At 39.6% G+C, this 18,253-nt stretch overlaps 1 protein-coding gene across 1 annotated transcript in view; it reads right to left on the bottom strand.

Annotated features, from left to right (window-relative positions):
• Positions 1–18,253, bottom strand: part of LOC139446675 (protein Wnt-16-like) — a 54,463-nt gene that overhangs the window by 29,499 nt on the left and 6,711 nt on the right. The window contains exon 3 of the mRNA XM_071227948.1: positions 6,551–6,834. Within this exon, the coding sequence (XP_071084049.1) occupies positions 6,551–6,834 (284 nt within the window). The remainder of the gene's footprint in view (positions 1–6,550; positions 6,835–18,253) is intronic.

Below are 18,253 nucleotides of genomic sequence, written 5' to 3'. Positions count from 1 at the left end.
CTTGGCGAGCTAAATACATAGTGTTTATTCCTAATACAGGATATTTACCATCCCCAAACACACAAGCGTGATAACCGCTTTATCATACAATGCCATTCTTTAATTCTGTGCTTCAAAATCGCTTTCCCTCTCTCACTAACATTACCGAAACATTGCGAGTTTTCCTGGAATGCGTGCATTAATATTTATTACGTCACAGGGTAAGTGATGTGTCAGTCGGACAGTGACAGTAGCCAATATAGTTCCAATTGAAATCTGTTTCTTATACAGTGGCGAAGCAACATATACGCAAAACAACAATTGTTTTTAATTGCCTTTCGCGGCAATCCATCGGTCTGTCCGCTAGAGTAACTGCCCTTTGTCAAAGGGAAGCTACTCTAACCCTAGTCTATAAGACGTCACGTCACGGCCACGGTCAGACGTTGTTGACAGTCGGTCTGTCCTGTCATAACGATAAGAGGTGTAGTCAGATGTACACACAGCGACAAAACGAAACAAGGTAACAATTCAAACATATTTCGGCCAAATCCAACTATTTTAATTTGTGGAGGAGGTTTCAAGCCGCAGAGGTCTACAAGCACAGATATGGCTACTGATCCCGCTTGGCTAGGCCTCGTGCCCTCGCAAAATTGTTTCGAAATTTGTATCTCCAAAGTTGCCAAAACTTATAAAATGCCTTAGTTACGTCACAGTTAGACACAGATTTTCAGTATATTAGACTGTTCTTTTGATAATGATAGCAATTAGCCCTGAAGTTTATCCAGATTCCCGATGGTTAATTCTGACTCGATCGCCGAATGACAAGGGCGACGCCATGTTTGTTTATAAACAGTGAAAGTAGTCCCTACTTGACCTTTGATATTTGCATCTCTATCCGCATATGACCCCAACGGATATTGTTTTTATCCGTTGGCTTTATCCTGCCGCGAAACTTACCCATTATATGATAATAAATGTTATATAGTGTATGATGCCTCAGAATAAAGGTTATATAGTGTATGATGCCTCAGAATAAAGGTCATATAGTGTATGATGCCTCAGAATAAATGTGATATAGTGTACGATGCCTCAGAATAAAGGTTATATAGTGTATGATGCCTCAGAATAAAGGTCATATAGTGTATGATGCCTCAGAATAAATATGATATAGTGTATGATGCCTCAGAATAAATGTGATATAGTGTATGATGCCTCAGAATAAAGGTTATATAGTGTATTATGCCTCAGAATAAAGGTTATATAGTGTATGATGCCTCAGAATAAAGGTTATATAGTGTATAATGCCTCAGAATATATGTTATATTGTGTATGACACCTCAGCATAAATGTCATATAGTGTATGTTGCTTCAGGATAATATTACATCATATATGTTGCTTCAGGATAAATTTTACATAGTGTATGATGCTGCAGAATAAATGTTACTTCGTGTATGATGCTTCAGAATAAATGTGACATCGTGTATGCTTCAGAATATATGTTGCTTCTTGTCCGATGCTTCAGAATGCATGTTACATCGAATATGATGCTTCAGAATAAATGTTATATAGTGTACGTTCCTTCAGAATAACGTTACATCTTGTTTCTTGCTTAAGATTAAATGTTACATCTTGTCTCATGCTTCAGAATATATGCAAGTTCTTGTCTGATGATTTAGGATAAAATGCTACATCGTGTATGTTTCAGAATAAATGTTATATCTTGTCTCATGCTTCAGAATATATGTTACTTCAAGTCAGATGCTTCAGAATAAGTATGACATCTTGTGTCATGCTTCAGAAAAAATGTTGCATCGTGTTTGATTCAGAATAAAATATGACATCTTGTCTCATGCTTCAGCATAAATGTTACATATTGTCAATGTTAAATCTTAAATGAGGCCTCAGAATAAATGGTAAATCTCGAATCGTGTCGAGTACTAAGCTACGGATGCCATGCCTTGTATGCCACGCCGTCAGTTACCAGGAACCACGGCCCATTGTAAAAAAAAGTATGTTGCAGTTTCAGATATGAATTCATGCAGAACTAAGTAAAGACAACTGAATCCCATAGAAACGTAACTCCATTATAGAGAATGCCCAAACTCTCCATGTGGCAGTTGTTTATACACCTTGGACGGAGTCCATCACGTGGACCATATCATTCTCAATGTTAAATCACTCATTACTTCAATGGCAATTGAAATATTTGAGACTGCTGGAAACCAAGGGTCCGACTTTACCAGGGAGCGCCAGGGCAGTACGGGGATTAGCTGCTACAATGAAATCCTTGAAGCGTTTAATCATTTGTTAGACATTCTTAATATAACCATCTCCCTATTGTAAGATAGGCCGTGGGTCTGAGCAGTTAGACTGTGCCAGCCCTACTTCCAGGAGACATAACGCCAGCATACAATCTAGATACGGAGCTATTAGTCGCTGCTTTTCACGCATATTTTCTCAGGAAGGTCATAAATTGTTTCCACGTCGGTGTGTTCTCAATCCTAGAGATCATTGCTTTAGATTCACTGCAAGGGTCCCGGCCTATATGCTGAGTTAGTAACTGCCTGACTCACTGCCGCTGTTCGTTTCTGGAAATATACTTACTCTTTCTTTTTATATTACCCGTCTCTTCTCTATATGATGGAGCTCTTTATTAAGCCAAGGGTTGAAACCGTACTAAAAGTTGGATTGAGGGAATCCGTCATCCAACCTGTATGTTACGACCACATTGACAGGAATACAGGTGGCTGGATGCCTACCCCTGAACCATATGACTATGGAATATCTACACTCGTTTGTAATGGTTCTTATAGCATGTGCAGATGATTAACATAGGCAACTGATAGGTTGTATTTCACGAAAACAGCATTAAGGAACGACTTTTTTAGGTTTCAAATAATTGTAGCAGCTATTCATGGAGATTTAAGGTTTTCATGGACCAAATGATTCCACGAACTGGCATTAGCTGGCATTTCCTTCAAGAACTAATGGGTGAGCATTTTGAAAAATGCAAAAGAAGATGGAGTTTCGTGTACCTCCTGCAACCTAAGAGAGGAGCTCGTGGCATATTAAACTACAATACAACGATTGTTAAACAAGGCCGCAAAAATCTTTGTGCCCTTGTCCACATGTCATTTGCATTAATGCAAATTAATGCTATTTGGTAAAGGCACTTTCCATTTGGGAGCAATGTTTTGAATATATAATTATATACTACTTAAAAGATGTTAAAGGACACCCACTATGGTTAATCTGCCAAGGCAGGACAGATTAATTACTGTAATATAAAAGAACCTGTTTTTCTGAAACTTCTTTTGAATTGCACATTTTGGAAACATTATTTATACGTTTGGATCAATGGTGATACACCCTGATATTATTGATCCTTTCTAATTTTTAAATATGTTCAGTAGAGTATAATGTAAATGTAGGTGAGAAATGCTGCAGTGTGACCGTTTGACGTAGAAATACCTTGGTACATAACATAGATGCACAACGAAAGGAAAATTAGATAATTATCCGCCGCAAGCCTTTAACTACGATAGACGGGCATTTCAAAACCTCTTCTAACTATTTGATCATGGTCCCAGTTAAAAACGCCCAGACAGAAGTCCCATCCTGGCTTAGTCTGCATGTAGATTATAAGCGGGAGAGATACCTTTTTGACTAACTGGCATATTTTTTCCTGCGGACTTGAACTGTTGCCACTAAAACTGAACTCGTTCGTTACACGTGGCTGCCATGATGAGGATGTTAATGTTCGTTATATTTGGGATTGCACAGGTACCATCGAGACGTCATCGTACAAGAACAATACATCACGTCTGGAGCATCACGGTGGGCGGCTCAGTGTCTGGCATGATGTCTGTGTCAGCAGGTTGCAAGATTAGCGAAGCAGTGAGCATTAAATTGTTGATGCATGGATCCTGACTGTGTTGAGTAATGAGATCCGGACTTTAGAGGTTGCACTCTATAGAAAATCAACATAACGCACCCGACTATGGTCCACGATCCGGTGCCAATTTTCGGCCCGGTCTGAACCAAATGTGCAATGGCTGACAATCAACCCTTTAAAAACAAATCGTCATATTTTCGCTATTAAAAAACCCCATCGCGTTTGTGAAAACATTGGAGCAAAATGTTTTACTGCAGATCCCATTTATTCAAATTTAATAAAACGGTACCGTCCCACAAAGCTATCTACCCTACGGCGATCCGAACATACAAATACGACAGTTAACCGCAAAGATCGCTTTGTGACACTGGGTCAGGGTCTAACCCACAACGATTACAGTCTTGAGATTGGGGGTGGCGTGATTTTACTGAGAATAAATCATCTTTGGGTGACTTTCGTAAACCAATGACTACGGCAGTCTCCAGTTACGATCCGAGTTGGGCTTTCAATCAAAACTGGAGGCAAGATAGTTTCAATCGGATTTTTACATTGCTATTCCACGTGATACAAGTTTGACTTCGTGGTTAATCGGGGTGTTTCTTCTTAGACGCAATAAAAAAAACCGCAAGTGAGTCAGCCCACGTGTTTCTATGAAGACCACGTTGATTGCGTAAATCGAGACTGGCCACTATAAAAATTCCACCTCTTTGTACAACTTGGTCTCCGATGATTTACAGCTAACTCAACTGTTAAGACCAAAGTTTGTATAACCATAAGCTGAGTGTTTTCATTGCCTGTAGCCTTTGTCTGGAGGAGACGATCAAGTAACGATTAATAGCCATGTAGATCACCCCGTGCCTTCAGATACCGACATAGCCAGGCAATCTTAGCAACCAAGGTAGGCCGGTAAGCTGTTCGGTATACCACCCTAAACTGACATAAACTGGGGCCCTTGTTGATAGGGTGAATATAATCAAGGGGTGGCACATCGGTAGGGAGGCTCTGGTTTACCTGTAAAGAACGCAGGTGTTCAAACTCTTTGGCATAATCATATCACTTCACAGTAGCTAAGTTCAGCATCATGTGGTCACACCTTTCTCACAACTGTCGCTGGAGATTTATATTGGACGACAACGTCCTAGTTGTGTACGACATCTTCAGCACGCAGTTTCTCTGTCGACAGTGACCGCCCACAGACAGATCAGCTAGTTCGGGCAGGGTTCTTGTGTTGTTATCACCATACCTTCATAACACCACGAGTTGCAACTCGAGGACTCATTAGGGACGTCAGTGATCCTTAAATCAAACACACAAGCGCCCGAAGGGGCAATCATTGTTCTTGTGGCTCTCATATTGAGGGTCCTCAATAAAGAATCGCCCAATATTTCACATGTAAATATGGCTATCTGAAATTGTGGGGAGCAATTACACCCCCCTGTCTCATCCCGACAAAACATTGCAGATAGATTTGATAGCGACGACTGATTTATCGGTCGGGCTCGGTGTTTATGATAAGTCATTAATACTAAGGCTATCGGGACATGGGTGTTCACATAGTGCTCGCCCTTAAAGCTTGGAGTTTACAGAGTCGACACCGTGTAAAACTGTCTCTTTACCACCACATAAACAATACGGTTTTCATTTACGGGTTTGACTGGGAAACAGTCGAGAGAGGTACATGTCTCGTGACTTAGAAACGAGACACTCTCTGAACACCACTGTCTATTTCTGTTCAGACCAAAGAAAGATAGCCTTGTGACTTTTGACCTTAGAGACACACAGATCTGAATTTGTCCTAACTGAAAATCGACTTCATGTTTAGATTCGATCTGGGCCAAAGAGGACAAAAAACTATAAAAAAACCCTTCAAAATCCATACATTCAACCAATCCTATACAACCAGTCGGTTTATATGTCAGTTCGTTATAACCGAAGTTGACTTATAAATAAGCTTGCAGTGCCGTGCCAAATACTGTGTATGTCGTTTTGGGCCTATGGACAATGGAATACACTTTGCCTATTCGAAAGGGTTTATGTGTGCGATTAGTTACGTCTTCTTACAGAACAGAATATGACTTTAGATTTTTAGTGTCATTCAAGCCAATCTATTATATCATTAAAGGACGGCTTGGATTGTCATACAAAGTACATTTTTTGTCATTCTTTTTCGTAAATACATCCGTTGTATTACCTAGATTGGAAATATGTGGGAACAGTTGTAACATGTATCTTATCACCATTCGCTAGGGGATAAAGACAAAGCATTGCCATAGTGGTAATAATTGGTTTCTGTATCCCAGGATATAGCTAATGCTTCGCTGTACACAACTTGGATATATTCACTGTGGACTCCAACCGTAATGAACACTGATGTGGATATTCAAGGCGGAAATGATCCTCGGCACACCACGCTTGTCGCTGGAGCCGACTGATGATGATCGGGATGTCAGAAGGTATGGCTGAGCAGTTTGTGTGTCATAATACCCTGAAGGTGTTGATAGTTGATCATGCTGTCAACCTCTGGTTGGAATGGTCTAAGCTTGATTATTAATAGAACGCCATGATAAAGCTAGAGTTCTGTTAAGTGTGGCATAAAACACACTCGCTCGTTCGCTCACCCGCCCGCCCACTCACTCACTCACTCACTCACTCAGTGTAACGTCAGGCTATCTCACCTTCCGACCGACTTCATTGTTGTGCAGGTTCATCTTATTCCTGATATCCCAGGTATCTTTATGTCTGGTTTTATCCGGGGCGTCCACAAACTTTTGACTGAACCATATTCCGTAGTTGATGTTGTCGCTACAGCCGCCCCACTTCCAACCGTCGACATCGGCCTCTCCGTAATTGGACATATCACATGAGCAGTCAGTCAAGTTCCCGGCGGAGCAGGCCATCGTCACAGCGTGCACCACGCCTGCACTCAGGATCGAGTAAATAAAGGCTGTCTCCCGTGTACCTGCAAGAAATGGCAAATTATTACTGACATCTTTGAGTGAAGTGCATATTGCTTTCAAATAGCATTCAAAATGTAAGTACGAAAAATCTGGGTTCACTTGCAAAAAGCGCTACGACTCTCAAGTCGTAACACAGGCTTACAGCGGTCGTAGCACAACAGTCGTACTGAATTTCAGGCATATTAAGTCGTGTTAAGTTTATTGTGGAGAAGTCAGTTTGTTGATACATTTGACGGCTATGTGTTTGTTTGTTGCATGATGTCAAATATGCCAACTCTATGTGTGTGTTTGTGTGTGGGCCTATCAATAATTGAGTCTGGACCTGACAGACCAGTGATTGATATTATGAGCAACGATCTACACTGTCGGGGTAAGATAACACGCAACCAACCAATATTCACATGACCACCAAAATATCGCCTTTGACGATCAGCATGGGAAACTGGGGTTTTATTCGAACTCGGGACCTCAAAGGAGTTACGTGGAAAAGACATTGTGACGTATGTCTTTGAGGTTTTTCACTTGGTGTAACAAACGACACTGAGACCGGTGCTAACGGAACAAGGATTATATTCGGAGTGCATGTCAGATTCAAACCTACGACTACTGCATCCTAACGACAAGGGGATGGAACCAGGCGCATCGATGTATCGCTCCTAAAATCACATTTTTGGCAATTGGTGTTTTTGTTTAAGAAAGACGTTATGTCGTAAATATCAGTATTTTTTATCTAACGTCAGAGAGTCAAATAAGAGAATCATGGTGTCACATGTTCAGTGTGAATTGCGAAACTCCCAAATCTACGGATTAATTTTCAAGTTTTCTACTTTATAAATATGCCACGACATTACTGTCATATTGCTAAACGTGGCGTAAAACAATCGTACCTTTATATCATTATCCGACATTATGTAGAAATAGTACCCTGTTCATGATATATTTATTCAAACACTTTTATGTAAAAACTCTCATGGGCTATTAACTTGGTCAACATATAATTGTTACTATTCCTACAATTTGATGTCCCTTACTTCAAACGTCCAATGTTTTATACAAGTGTTTCAGCGAAACAACTCCACAACTATGGTCATCGTGCTATCCTTGTTTGTCATAGAAAGGGTTAAGTGTATAAAGGATATCACAGCAGCCGTGGATTAACCAGCCCCTGATTTACGTCCCACACAAAGAGCCTGCGTAAATTCTACAATTGAAATTCGCCGCAATTGTCCTCTGTGAAGGCTAACAGGATACCCTTGACAGCTAAGCCCCTCGCCAACATTTTGTAATGTTTAAACTTCTAAATGAATTTGTATAGCAGCCTCCAATGGGGGGTAATATTTCACCAGGCCTCTTTCAAATACCACAATCCGTTCAGATTGGTGAAAAAGGGGGAGAAATGTCCTTATTACCATCACAAAGAAGGTTTCGATGGCAATAAAACTACCTGGCAGCATCTAGCCCAACCAAGTCTATGTTCAGCTATAGGGGCAATAAAATGTGCTTTAAAATACAGTTATTTACTGAATTAACGTACAGGAGACTTGGTCGGAACAATACGGAGCTAGAAACGCCGCCATACCGAGGGCTTAAGCATCGAGGGAGAGAAGGGTCACCATACGACCAACTTCGTTGGCGTTTATCGGCAAAGGATGTTCAAAGTTAAACATAGACATAAGCCATAGTTTTCTTATTATGACTCCCGTTCGTCTCAGTAAATATTATCAATTGAACCAGTCGAATAAATAACAATTCACCTGCAGTGAAAAGTCTCTCTCTCTCTCTCTCTCTCTCTCTCTCTCTCTCTCTCTCTCTCTCTCTCTCTCTCTCTCTCTCTCTCTCTCTCTCTCTCTCTCTCTCTCTCTCTCTCAAATATGAAACTTTTTCATCGCCCATTCTGCCAAATGATCCACTTTAGAAACATTCAAATTTGTAATTATCCATGTTATCCAATTGGTAATCTATGCTTATGTAGCCGTCATATATTCATTGTCTCAAGTTCATTGCGTTTGTTAAAAGTGTATAATTCGTCTCGACGTGTTGTGCATTACATGCGAGTTACAAGGTGTTTCGGTGTTTCCAGGGCAGTCTGTCAGCTTACATTACCACCCGGATCTCCTGGATCAAGTAAAGCGGTTAATTGTCATCAACACCAACAGCGCATTTGTTGGCCGTGTGCATCATCTGAATGCAGTTTAACCACCCGCGGAAAATTGGGCTGGTACAATAACTTTGTCGTCCCTTATTAGGAGACGAGAAAATGCTGATTGATTGCAAAGCACGAGAGAGAGAAAAAGGGGGATGAGGGCGAGAGAGAGAGAAACAAAACAGAAACAGTAAGAGGGAGAAAACGCGGATCGATTGCAATGCACTTTCGCAGAGAGAGAGAGAGAGAGAGAGAGAGAGAGAGAGAGAGAGAGAGAGAGAGAGAAACGCGGATGGATTGCTTCGTAAATCCGGCCGGTAAAGTTCCCAAAGTAACCGTCCGGTTAAACACATGTCCGGATTAATGAATCATGGATTCAAAGATGGTTACACATAGAGGCACACATCAAGATCAAGGAAATGGTTTAAACCCAAATTTTATAATCAAAACAACAATTCAACTGGATATAAAGATTTATGAGCAGCAATATATGTAAAATATGAGTATTAATGAAAGTTTTCAAGTTAAAGAAAAAATATATATCATGATTTGATGTTATATCAACAGAGTGCACAGTTATGCATACATATATAAAAAAAACCTCGGAGTTTCTCACCTGTTTATTGAACCATAAACAACGCACTAAAAGAACAGACAAATGAAGATACTTAATAGTCAGGTTAGCATATTTGGTTTCGCCCGGATTCAAGATGAGGAATGTGTTCAACAGACTCAAACAGGTAACCTGTCATTAGGGTACATATCAAAAGTTAAAGCTTCTTATAACTGAAAACTATTTCCTTAATCGCGACACTAGTTCATGTTCTTTCTGCTATACTTATTATGATGATCTAATTATTCAAATTATGGTAATTGAAATATTTTGTTAGAATATTTCTAGTTACACGCATTAAACCTGAGAAACCTGAGACGATCCCTATATATAACTCAGGTGATACACCTGCTTTTGCGATCAAGACCTCGAACTCCTGACACATCCAATTTCTTTCTTTCACCAAAATTAGGGGGTGACAGGATGGGCGGGTTTTACAGTGTCTTATAAATGCTCAGGAAACAAACCCGGAGTTAAACACGTGGCATGGCGGTCTGAAACAGTGGGCCGTTGCCTTACAGTTCATTCCGTACAGATACAAGAGGAAATCGGATGTCTAAACATTAAGTACTATTTGAATTTCTAAAATATAAATATAATAGTTTTTTTCATTTTTAGATCAGTCAGCCATTTTACTTTGTTTGATAAAAACGTAACGGAACCAAGATCTGGAATGTTATAAAATGAAAATGGGATAAGATAGAATATTACCTGAGATGAACACGAAAAACAACATTAAAGTGTTTCTATTGTAGTACGGTGCTTCAAATCCTTAGATATTTTTGTAACACATGTGGTTATCATTTAGCTATTGGGGCAATGTTATGCCACCATATGGGTCATGTCCGGGTATGGCCATTGCCAACATCAACACACAGCACCAAATTGTTGTCCCATAGGATCCCATCTTGCGGCAATGGTTGTATGCTAACCTGTGCGCTCTATTCCCCTTGGGCCTAGAGCTTACAGCCAGAGCTTATCTAACATATTAATACCACAGTCTCTGGGGATGGTTAAATGCCACGTGCACGACATGGAATCTTCTACCTACACGTACAGGTGGTCGTGACACATGGCGATGAAACACTGTATTGTAAGTTGATGTCCTACATAACCTTTCAGATAATCGACACATAATTGTATATTTGAATATATTTAAAAAACATAATTTTTTTTTTACAACGAATGTAAGAAAAATGTAATATTGAAACCTAACTGACGTGGTACAAATACATGTACAAGTTTTCTACATTAAATAGATGCGTGAAGATTCCGGGATAGTATAGGTCTTCAGCAACCCATGCTTACCGTAAAAGGCGACTATGCTTGTCGTAAAAGGCGACTAACGGGATCGGGTGGTCAGGTTCGCTGACTTGGTTAATGCATATCATCGATCCCAATTGCGTGGATCGATGCTCATGATATTAATCACTGGATTGTCTGGTCCAGACTCGATTATTTACAGACCGCCGTTATATAGCTGTAGTATTGCGGAGTGAGGCGTTAAACAACAAACCAAACCAAAATCTACATTAAATATGAAAAAGAGTTATCCTATGATAAACATGGTGATGATTATCATTACTGTTATTTCATTATGATTGAATATGATTCCATTCAGTATGTAGAAATTCGTTTTCGGTGGGCGTATCAGGACATGTCTATCATAGTCAGTAAGTTTAGTTTAACACCGCTTTGAACAGTATTTCAGTTGGATCAGCTTGATGTGGGCGGAAAGCATGAAGTTATGCTGGCCTTAAACGTTTACCACTTTGGTTAAACCGATGAGACCGGGTATGGTGCGTGACAAACATAGACACATAATCAAGGCTAACCGGGATTCGAGCCCCCTGTTCCTGGCACTCCTAAGGGACGCCACTCTGAGCTGCGAAATGCCGCCCCAAGGCGACTGGACCACCCGTGCCCATCATAAAAATAAAGTGGTTGTTTATCCAATATACAACGCTTTCTTTCGGCTTGATTTATTACCGCATCTTTTGCAATGAAGACCTAGTTTTTTCATTCAACTAAATTAAGAATTGGTGCACTTGACAAGATACACATTTAAACAAACAATACTTCTTTCGGCAAAGTGAAATAATTACTTATCTTGTCGGTTCTAGTTTGATATGTTAATGGTCACAGCAAACGATTAGATCGTACAAGATAACAGATGATATATACCTTCCGTAAAGCCTCAACTCCCGGTTAATGGTGAAGTCTGTTTGTCAAATGTTATCAATAACATCGAACATCACTGAAAGCTGTTATCAGTCGGTGGAATCTAAAGCATGTAGCCTCGGGGTGTCTGAGATAAGTGAGCTCTTTATATCACCATATATACCTTTTAACATCTTGACGCGAATTGTGTTTTTTATTGCATCACGCGTAGAACATGAATAAATTCCAGTTTCAAACTGTTTTTGAATTCTTACACTGTCTATAACGCATATAGTTATGAAAGACGCCACGTGCATTACAAAGCATGGGTGTAAATAATAGTAAATTCTGTTTAAAATAGTATTCGAAATGAATATATGTTCGGAAGATGTTCTGAACACAACTTGAAAAAAGTGTAATTTGCATTTCAGTTATGATATTAGGAGGCAGCAATATATATAAAGTGAATATCATGAACGTTATATGTTGTCTTTGTACAGACGAAAATAAAACCAGTGCATATATTCTTCGAAGTGACAATGACATATTGGTGATGAAATTATAAATACAAATATGTACACTATGTCAAGATTACATAGAATTTAAAGTTTTCCGGTTTACGTTTATGAATATATGAAAGATAGTATATAAATTTGGGTTCTAATCTCCAAAATCCCGTGTCTGTTTAGTTTCGTCTTAAAGATGGATTAAATAACGTAGCAATTCACTGACGTGAAGCATTAATATGAAACTGACGGTAAACAAGTGACCATCTTATTTAAATGTGATATCTTTGGTGTAGGAATGAGACGTCAAACATAGTAGTGGGTGAGTGAGTGAGTTTGGGGTGACATCGTTTTCAGTTGTTTCACAGCGTGTCAGCTGGTGGGAAGAACGCCCCAAGTGACGTCTACCACTTTTACCACTGACAAACCTAGAAACATAATCATGGCGAATATGGGATTTGAACACATGATAAAAACTTTCTCGCACGCTTAAGGGGGGCAAGTCACAGGACACTGCCCTACATTTAAAACTTGAGAAGAGATAACATGGGAGTTTGTGTTCTTTAAAGTGTAGTCTATTTTACGCACATATCGAAAGGTGTGTATCACATTCATTTCTCAGTCATTGTTTGTTTCGAGTTTTTGTGTGCCGTTCATGGTTGAAGTCATTTCAAAATGACAATACACCTTGAAGTATATATTCACTATGTACCTACATATGTCTTGAACATTTATGTTAGTCCTGCATTCTAACTGTGAAATATCTGTATTCAATTTGATTAAAGATCTCATCATCAATCTAGATAATACACATGGATACGTCTTGATTGCTAGGAAGAAATCTTCTATTGGAAAGAGAAATCATTATAGAAAGAAGTGAGTTGAATATGGTTTTACACCGCTTTTAGCATAATTCCAGCAATATCACGGCTGGGAACACAAGAAAAGGGTTTCACACACTGACCCTTTTGGGGAATCGAGTCAGGGTCTTCGGCGTGACAAGCGAACGCTTTAACCACAAGGCTACCCCACCGACCCCATTAGGAGAAGAACATTACTTTGACATTTAACGTTAAAAAAGATTTCACGGACTAAACTGTAAGTGTTAATTCTTAAAGGAATTAATTGTTTGTGTTCTCTTTATAACTCAAAAAGATTAGTATTTTTATTCCTATGTATTATTAATGTGTTTTGTAATGATCCGGCTTAGAACAGGTCCAAGCACCCTATAGCATGTCTTAATAGGTTAATTACATTGGCTCATGTGGTCAGTCGTGTTGATTTGGCTGGCTGCATGTCATCGTAAACAGACGGCGTGGCATGTTGCTCAATCTTTCAAACACCGGATGCCAGACCCCCGTGATATAGCTGGGATATACCTGACTAAAGAGTAAAACAACAACAACAACAACAGAAAGGCTTAAGTTTGACAAAATCGTTGTTGTGATCATAATCATTAAGCATAATGGAACTATTCCTAGCATTTATTGCTACCAGTAAAACACTCTCTTCAAAATGCTCAATTTCAACGGAATGCTGCACTTTAGCTGCCATGCACTGCCTGATGGGAATTGCTACAATTCCCGAGTTCATCTTCACGTATCAATATAGCTCCAACACGTGTAGAGTATTTGTACACGATATCCCCTTTACTCCGATATCCCTCCACATCTGGGGACTATTTCTAAAGGAAGCGAGCAGGTATCAACGGGAGGGGGATGGTAACCTCATCAGAGGGCACGAGACGAAACGCGCGAGCGCGAGAAAGAAACAAAGAAACCCTACCCCTCTCGTGTCGCAACTGTTTAGAAAATACTCACAGCTTCCGTAACTTTATCATATTGAACATGGATGATGGCATTTTGAAGACATCGTCCAGAGAGTGATAGGGGTGAGGTGCGTAAACAGCGGGGGAGGCAGAGGGGGTGATGGATGGTTTAAGAATAGAGCAGTATTTTATACAATTTCATGGTATCGTTCGAATGTAGCTTTTGCAGAAATAGTGCAACCTTGTTAACTCAAAGGGAATATATGTCGATTTATCCGATGTTCGAGACAAGGGTTATGAAGTTGTTCAAAGTCGCGCTGAACCCATTATTCATTATCGTAACTATACTATCAATAAGCTAATCACTCTTTGATATCTCAATAAGCTATTTTGTTTTATCTATTATTTTGACAGATACATTTAAGGGTTTTTGTTTTGTTTTAGTGGTAATTATTTACGGCTTGGTTGGGCATAATCGGGTTTCATACATCAAAATTTGGCTTCGTTCAGGACATTTGATATACAACACTATTTTTATGACAAAGGTCATAATCGTTCCATGAATTAAATGTTAATTCCAATTGATATGCATGTGTATATTGTATGCATATTCTCTAGAAGTCAAATATATATTTATAATTATTTTCATATTCACAAATTATCACAATGTTAATGGGATCACCTTTAGTTGTTTGCTCTACAGAACACACAGTAAGTGTATCAGTATCTTACCCCACGTGTGACACAAATGTTTCTAAACAAGATCAGTTGGTGGCATGTGAAAGATGTATCAGATATCATAACACGAAGCGTTTCAATACAGATCGCCTACATGGCTCTCAATTACTTCAATGGGCGACTGATATGCCTACACTATCGTGTGTCACTTCAATGAAGGGTCATACACCCATCACGAGCACCTATGACTTTCTCCGGAATGTTACCATCCCTCTGTCATTGTACGTGTTTCAGAGGCACATTCTGGCTGCGTAAACACATTTATTTGCCTAGTATTTTGTTCATTGCTCAGATATACCAGTTAAAAGGATCATAGCTTGAAGGACCTCTTGAATTGGTCACGTCGGCTCCTCCCAATGACGCCTGACAATGTAAATGTGGATACCAGGCCCAACACACACCCGTATTTCACGACAGATTGCTCTAATTCCATAGAGAACTCGTCCCAGGGGCTGTCGATCCCACCCCTGCCAACATAGCGCTTGAATGACCCTCTTTCTCTAGTCTTCACATGGGCAAATATACCCTGCTAAATGTCCAAGTGAATGCGCTTGCCTGGCCGGGGGATTTGGCGCGGAATCGCTAATCTATCTGCTTTACACACAAGGCAGACGACAAAAGACTCGGGGAGACGTGGATTTCTTTAACATGGGTCAGGCGCCTAGCGATGGTGTCGACAAAAACTAGACGACTGACATTAGCTGCTCTTATTTTACTCTCAAGAATTTCACCACGTCTCGAAACAGGCAACTTCAAAGAAATGCTCGCCATCCATTCATCAGCGTTAGAAATCAATTTGAGAAGTCCGTGGGCAGTGGGACATAGTGAGTGAGTGGTATAAGACGAGCTGTGTGGCTTCAGACTCTGTCGTCAAAACTCATTTAATCCCCTTCAGATCACATATACATCAACAACATCTCCGATGCGATCTGCTCGATGGGCCATGATAGCCAAGGATACCACTACCCTTGCGATATAAGGGTAACTGCCTCTTCAGATGCCTGAAGGATGTTTTTGTTTGAGGCCATTCATAAACTCGAGAACAGACGTGTCTCTAGCGGTATTTATGCTGATAAAGATGATAAAATCTACGATTGCGGCTATTTATGACTAAAAGTGTTTTGTTTTTCCGCTATAAATTAAAAGATGCAACAAAAGGGGCCAGCATAAAGTATAAAAACTGTTGTAGAAATGTTACGCATGTTGTTAGAAATTTGTGCATTGTGAACGTTTTTCTCGGTCGGTCTTTGATAACCTTTCAAGAGACATGCCGACTGAGCGGTCTGGCGAGCACATCGACACAAACTAAACAGTCATTTCTCGCATCTGAAGATAGTTATATGATTCATGTAGCACAATGACCCAGCAGTGCAATACGCACATGCCTACACTGAATGGTTCATAGGGATACAAGGATTTCTACACTAGGGAAGCATTGGTTAGAAATTGTAATACGGTTTAGAAAATAAGAATGGACTTCAATTTAATGAAGTTGTTAACAAGGTTGAACTGGTGCGCAAAAGAAGAGAATATATTACTTAAATGAGTTTTGATATTTGGACCTAAGCCTGATGGGCATTACCTATTGTGTGGATCACTAGATCGTTATTTTCTGACAGACTAGATTTTAATAACCCTCTCTTCTGAATTTGGTTTTATTGTTTCCTTCCGTGACAGCTTGTTGGTCATAGAATTGTCCATGTCTTCAAAACCACGGTTGCTGGAGACGTGACATTCCACTGTTACAAATATACACATGAGCCAAATGTAAACTTCTCGTGTGTATGTTAACACGACTTCTATGTTCTCTTGTAATGAAGAAATTTCAATCCAAAATTCATAGAAGTAAGTAAGTCACCATTTCCGCCAATCGCGCCATGTAAGGAGACATACAGGGAGAAGATGATCATCGTCTGTTAGAATTGGGATTGAAACTAAATGTGCTTCGTTTCAAACATTTAAGAGGATTATTGCGGAACCTCTATGGTCAGGACGATTACTGCTGAAACACTTGCATGGATACCCAGTAACATTAATCCGTACAAGTGTTAATCCGGACCATTTAAATAGGTAAGGTTACCATTCGGATAAACGGGGTTTCACTGTCGTACTTCAGTTTTTATAAACTCAAATGTAACTCTTGTATCATAGTACTATACTTTACATGGATTATGAGCAATGTATTGGTACATTATATCTTAAGCATCCTCATCTTCTATATGGCAAAAATACAAGATGTAATGCAAATACTTATATATTCAAACTAAATTAAATTCCATGTTAAACCGAGCAGATGCCTCGCATGCCTCATTATCAGCAAACAGACGGATAGAAGTACTGAAACAGCCCCTCTAGTCCAGTTCTACAGTTGTACCATATGGCAGTGTTCCTTATGACAGCTGCAGATATTACAACGTAGAGGGGCACTGGGCCATATTTCATTTTTATGACATAATCCATTAAGCAGTAGACACACAGCAGCTTCCGCTTGTTGTGGTAGACAGAAAATACATTCCCGCTTTCCCCGCAAAGTCTGTATCCCATCGACTGTCTTGATACTCTCACACAATGTTGAAATGTGTTTATCAGTACAATGATCTACCGCCTCGTCTCATCCTGCGGCATCGCTATAATATTTACCACTTATACGTTATAGTGTGTTCGGGTGTTTACGTTCTGTGAACCACAGCACGTCTCCATGTAATATTTTAAGGTTGATAGTTTTTTTTTGCCTGCTTTGATGTATCTATGAATGTAATTGTTCTTAAGTGGCATCTTGCTTGATAAAAGGTACTAGCATCTGTACCTAAACCTGAAGGAATAAAGAAGCTGAAACAATGTCAGCTCTGGCTTCATGTGAATGGAAGGCAAACATATTAATTTGAATTATGTTATTCATGTAAACAGTTCATTTGTATTAAAGGTTATTTGAGTACCCCATCCTTAGCCAGGTTAACAAACGGTCAAACAGTCGAGAAGTCAAACCGTCATAATATTTCGAGTTCCAAACTAGATATATTACTAAACAGAAACAAATTAAACTACACTTCGTAGCCTGTCGTTTGCTATTCACTTCATCTTCAGCTGATTCAAATAACTGCATCGAGTTCAGTCGAATGTATCCTTATAAAAGTTATCCCTGTCGTGTTTTCCAGGTCCATGTCGAGGGCAGTCTAGTAGTAAAAGTAGAAGAAAGTGAATGGGCATTTCTCGTTCTCATATAGCTAAATACGGTAAACTACGGTTATAGCGAACTCAAAGGGACTACAGATTTTAGTTCGTTATGACCGTAGTTCGTTATAAGCATATATACAGCATAACTACAGCAAGTAGTCGGGACAAATAAAGTAAGTTCGTTATATCCGTCAGTTCGTTATAAGCGTGTTCGTTATAACCGTAGTTTACTGTAGTAATAGAACAAGGTGTGGCTGAAAAGTTCTGAGTCTAACTACGAAGGGTTTATTGTACATCCTTAACAGTGTCCATGCATCAA

This window comes from Haliotis cracherodii, unplaced genomic scaffold, assembly GCF_022045235.1.
Source record: "Haliotis cracherodii isolate W230 unplaced genomic scaffold, xgHalCrac1.p SCAF_6, whole genome shotgun sequence".
NCBI classification, from domain to species: domain Eukaryota; kingdom Metazoa; phylum Mollusca; class Gastropoda; order Lepetellida; family Haliotidae; genus Haliotis; species Haliotis cracherodii.
This window is presented reverse-complemented; position numbering and strand designations above follow the sequence as displayed.